At 29.1% G+C, this 5,407-nt stretch overlaps 1 protein-coding gene across 1 annotated transcript in view; it reads left to right on the top strand.

Moving 5' to 3' along the window:
• The first annotated feature begins 442 nt into the window (after positions 1-442).
• Positions 443-5,407, top strand: part of LOC137627530 (vitelline membrane outer layer protein 1-like) — a 6,659-nt gene continuing 1,694 nt past the window's right edge. The window contains exons 1-3 of the mRNA XM_068358619.1: positions 443-596; positions 2,446-2,576; positions 3,842-3,971. Of these exons, the coding sequence (XP_068214720.1) occupies positions 530-596; positions 2,446-2,576; positions 3,842-3,971 (328 nt within the window). The 5' untranslated portion in view covers positions 443-529. The remainder of the gene's footprint in view (positions 597-2,445; positions 2,577-3,841; positions 3,972-5,407) is intronic.

Raw genomic sequence — 5,407 nt, 5'->3', positions numbered from 1 at the left:
AATTGTATTCAGAAAACCCAAAATGAGAAACGTCAGCACATTATGTGATCGTCCTTACCATCATATTGCAACACTTTTAGGAAATACCGACTGGTCTGGACGAATAATTTGAACAAGCATAAAAAACGTATTTATATTTGGGAGAGAGAACAGATGGTCGTTTTTCCCAAATTTTATCCTTAGTTTTTTTCTACTTTGTACTGTTCATGCAACATTAAACTGACCTTGAGTTAGAATTATTTTTCCCATGATAACTCAACTAATAATTTCAAGCATTTTATTTCAAACTAAATATATCTATTCTGACATACTTATCATAATACTTAATAAAAGCTCTAATTCCACCCAACATATTAACAATAACTCAACGATTAGATTTAAACCCCAACTGAATTAATTTAAATCAAATAGCTATTGAAAACTATTTCAATTTTGATTTGGCAATAGCAAAGATAAAAAGAGAGGATTTCCCCATTTTTCTTTGCTGCTAAACAGTCTGTTGCAATTCGTCAGTCGGCAGTCAGACACCATGAAGAAAGCAACGCTCATTATTCTAGGCCTATCTTGCCTGTTAGTTTCTGGGCATCCGCTGGAAGGTGAGCAGTTACAAAATTTGGAAAATAAGACATACTGTACTACACAGAAACTGTAATGTAAAGTTAAGAACCCCCCCCCATATATATATATATATATATATATATATATATATATATATATATGTATATATATATATTGTTTTTTGTTGTTGTATATATATATATATATATATATATATATATATATATATATATATACACACAACAAAAACAACAATATATATATATACACATATATACCTATGTATATATATATACATGTATATATATACATATATATTGTTGTTGTTTTTGTTGTGTGTGTATATATATATATATATATATATATATATATATATATATATATATACACACACACACAACAAAAACAACAACAACGACAAATGCGGCCGTTTCTAGTCCAGTGCAGGACAAAGGCCTCAGGCATGTCAAATTACGTCTAGGGTTTGGTCAGTTTCCATCACCACGTTGGCCAGTGCGAATTAGTGATGTAAAGAGATTTTTTTGGTCTGATAGCTCACTGCAAACCAATTTTTAGTATGAATGGCCCTAACTAGCACAGCTTTGCTGACCATGGCGATACGCAAACATTTACCACGTTGAGGTATCTCCATCATATATATATATATATATATATATATATATATATATATATATATATATATATATATATATATATATATATATAGATATATATATATATATATGTATATATATATATATATATATATATATCTATATATATATATATATATATAGATATATATATATATATGTATATATATATATATATATATATCTATATATATATATATATATATATATATATATATATATATATATATATATAAAGTCTACTACAGGCTGCTGTTAATATTAATCTTAAACCAACTGACCTTTATATATATATATATATATATATATATATATATATATATATATATATATATAACCCCAACATACATGTTTCAGCTTCTGGATCATGGAAGAACTCGATGAAAAAAGACTTCAACATCCTTCCAATCTTTAACAAATCTAAAGAGAAAACTCACAAACTGTACATCGATCCCTTTACGCACGTAGAACTACTTCCCTCTATTCTATAATTACCCTTTCGCTTTTTTTAACTAAAGTATCTTCATATTTAACATACGTTAACTTCTTTCACATCTCCATATCTCAATAGATGTAGACCCTGCATAGTTAATAAAACAATCATCAAAATCTTTTCGTAATAAATATTATTTTGCTTGTGGTCAAACAAATATCAAACAAGTACAAATCTCGTAAAAAATATAATATAAAAAACTCAACTTCCTAAAGTAATTTTCTAAGTCTCATCGTGGCCAATTATGGCTAGCACTTGGTTGCCTAAGTTTATCGAATATTTCAAACCTTTCTCTTTTATCAGATCTTGAGACTAACATGATTATATAAAGTCACGTGAAGTATTTAAGTTATACCCCTTCAACCAAACAGCTAAAGCTTGTAATAAACTTGTAACAAACCAAAGTGGTCTGGAGCAAACGGCCAGTAGGTTAAGGAGAGTGTCAAACACCGTGTTTAGAATTTTCCGGAATTTGAGAGTTGGGAAGGCCGGTAAAAGTCCTACAGTAGGACTATGAAATAAACCTTTTAAAAGAGGTTGAGGGGGGACAGAGAATGTAAGAAAGCTAACACGAACGGAGATAAAGTAGATGGCTTAAAATGAGAAGGGACAGAACACACTGCATAGACCTACGGCTGTAAGGTGGAACGGAGATAAAGTAGATGGCTTAAAACGAGAAGGCACATTAGACCTACGGCTATTGGGTAAAAACAGATGTTTATTTCTCTCGTTTGTTCACAGAGCTGAGGCAGCCAGCTTTGGATGCTGTGGTGACGGGCAACATCACGCTAGACAATGGCCTACCTTACGGTTCCTGGGGATCAGAAGCCTTCTGCAACAGTGGCAGTTATGCTAGGGACATCGAAGTTATGGTGAGGAACGTAACACATGTTGATATAATCATCTGGGTGATTGAATGATGAACAGAGAAACACGAGATGTGATTCATTTGGAGGAAATAGCAGGATATGTTAAATAAATATAAAAAAAATACTAATAGTAAGATCAACAAATGTATAAATAATGTAATTAATTCATTTCAAGGATGAAAAAATAATACATAGAAACGATTAACGTTATGAAAATTTGTCGTCTGTTCTGAAAATTGCAAATAAGAGTAAATAATGTAATTAATTCATTTCAAAGATGAAAAAATAATACATAGAAACGATTAACGTTATGAAAATTTGTCGTCTGTTCTGAAAATTGCAAATAAGAGTAAATAATGTAATTAATTCATTTCAAAGATGAAAAAAATAATACACAGAAACGATTAACGTTATGAAAATTTGTCGTCTGTTCTGAAAATTGCAAATAAGAGTAAATAATGTAATTAATTCATTTCAAAGATGAAAAAATAATACATAGAAACGATTAACGTTATGAAAATTTGTCGTCTGTTCTGAAAATTGCAAATAAGAGTAAATAATGTAATTAATTCATTTCAAAGATGAAAAAAATAATACACAGAAACGATTAACGTTATGAAAATTTGTCGTCTGTTCTGAAAATTGCAAATAAGAGTAAATAATGTAATTAATTCATTTCAAAGATGAAAAAATAATACATAGAAACGATTAACGTTATGAAAATTTGTCGTCTGTTCTGAAAATTGCAAATAAGAGTAAATAATGTAATTAATTCATTTCAAAGATGAAAAAATAATACATAGAAACGATTAACGTTATGAAAATTTGTCGTCTGTTCTGAAAATTGCAAATAAGAGTAAATAATGTAATTAATTCATTTCAAAGATGAAAAAAATAATACATAGAAACGATTAACGTTATGAAAATTTGTCGTCTGTTCTGAAAATTGCAAATAAGAGTAAATAATGTAATTAATTCATTTCAAAGATGAAAAAAATAATACACAGAAACGATTAACGTTATGAAAATTTGTCGTCTGTTCTGAAAATTGCAAATAAGAGTAAATAATGTAATAAATTCATTTCAAAGATGAAAAAATAATATAAGAAACGATTAACGTTATGAAAATTTCTCGTCTGTTCTGAAAATTGCAAATAAGAGTAAACTATCAATTAAAATATATACATGGATATAAAGAAAATTAACCAAAAGCACCCGTCAACTTAAACATATCATGCGACATGAGACCTGTTTTCTTCCCTCGACAGTTCCAAGACTACAACATTCTTCACACAGACGAGACAGCCGTCAATGCTATCAAATTATCCTGCATGGTTCCAGGAGGACACCACACAGGTCAAATCGCTTCAACCATTGGGGAACGAGGAGACTGGATGGGTAAGATGTATTACAATTTTTACTGTATTAGCCTATATCATTATTATTATTATTATTATTATTATTACTGCCTATATCATTATTATTATTATTATTATTATTATTATTATTATTATTATTATTATTATTATTATTATTGTTACTTGTTAAGTTACAACCCTAGTTGGAAAAGCAGGATGCTATAAGCTTATTATTATTATTATTGTTACTGCCTATATCATTATTATTATTATTATTATTATTATTATTATTATTATTATTATTATTACTGCCTATATCATTATTATTATTATTATTATTATTATTATTATTATTATTATTATTATTGTTACTTGTTAAGTTACAACCCTAGTTGGAAAAGCAGGATGCTATAAGCTTATTATTATTATTGTTACTGCCTATATTATTATTATTATTATTATTATTATTATTATTATTATTATTATTATTATTGTTATTATTATTATTATTATTATTGATACTTGATAAGTTACAACACTAGTTGGAAAAGCAGGATGCTATAAGCTCAGGGACCCCAACAGGGAAAATAGCCCAGCGAGGAAAGGAAACAAGGAAAAATAAAATATTTTAACAGTAACAACAATGTAAGCTATAAAAACTTTAACAAAACAAGTGGAAGAAAACATAGATAGAATAGTGTGGCCCGAGTGCATCCCTAAGCAAGAGAACTCCAACTCAAGACAGTGGAAGACCATGGTGAAGAGGCTATGGGACTACCCAAGACTAGAAAACAATAGTTCGATTTTGGAGTGTGTTTATCTCCAAGAAGAGCTTGAGTCTAGTTTCTATTAAAGGGTTAAAGGCCACTAATGAATGGCAGAGGCAAAGGGATAGTGACATTGCCCTAACAAGCAGGAAAATGCCTTTAAGACTGACCATATATCATATGATCAGCACCCAAGCTAGGACTATTGGGGCCCTGATGATTGCAGTATGTTAGCTGCTGGAACAGCTGTTGGTGTAATAACCGGAATAACATAGCAGTTTTTATTGTTTTATTCAGAGTATAAGGCTTTTACATATACTGTACTAAAGAAAAATTATGCTTTAATATACCATCATTAACACTACCATTACAATTATCGCAAGGTTGGAGAAAGATAAAGATTGCCGAGAACGTAACCACAATTCTGTTTACATTTTGTCAGCTGGACTCGCACAGTTAACAGTTGATTTCATTGTTGATATGGAATTTTATCCTTAAATAGGCTATTCATTATGAAATTATGTTAATAAGATGTAATGTTAATATTGTTTTGTAATTAAGCTTGGAAGATATTAAAGTTTTATAGATGATTACAAAATGTTTGTCTTAGATTAGTAAAACTTGGTGTACATTTGCACTTAATGAACGATTTTACGCAATGTGTTGTGTTAAAAGTCACAGCTCACTCTTAAGTTCATTGGTACCAAAC

This window comes from Palaemon carinicauda, chromosome 35 (genome assembly GCF_036898095.1).
Source record: "Palaemon carinicauda isolate YSFRI2023 chromosome 35, ASM3689809v2, whole genome shotgun sequence".
NCBI lineage: Eukaryota > Metazoa > Arthropoda > Malacostraca > Decapoda > Palaemonidae > Palaemon > Palaemon carinicauda.
Note: the sequence above shows the minus strand (reverse complement) of the source record. Positions and strands in the feature narration are given on the sequence as shown.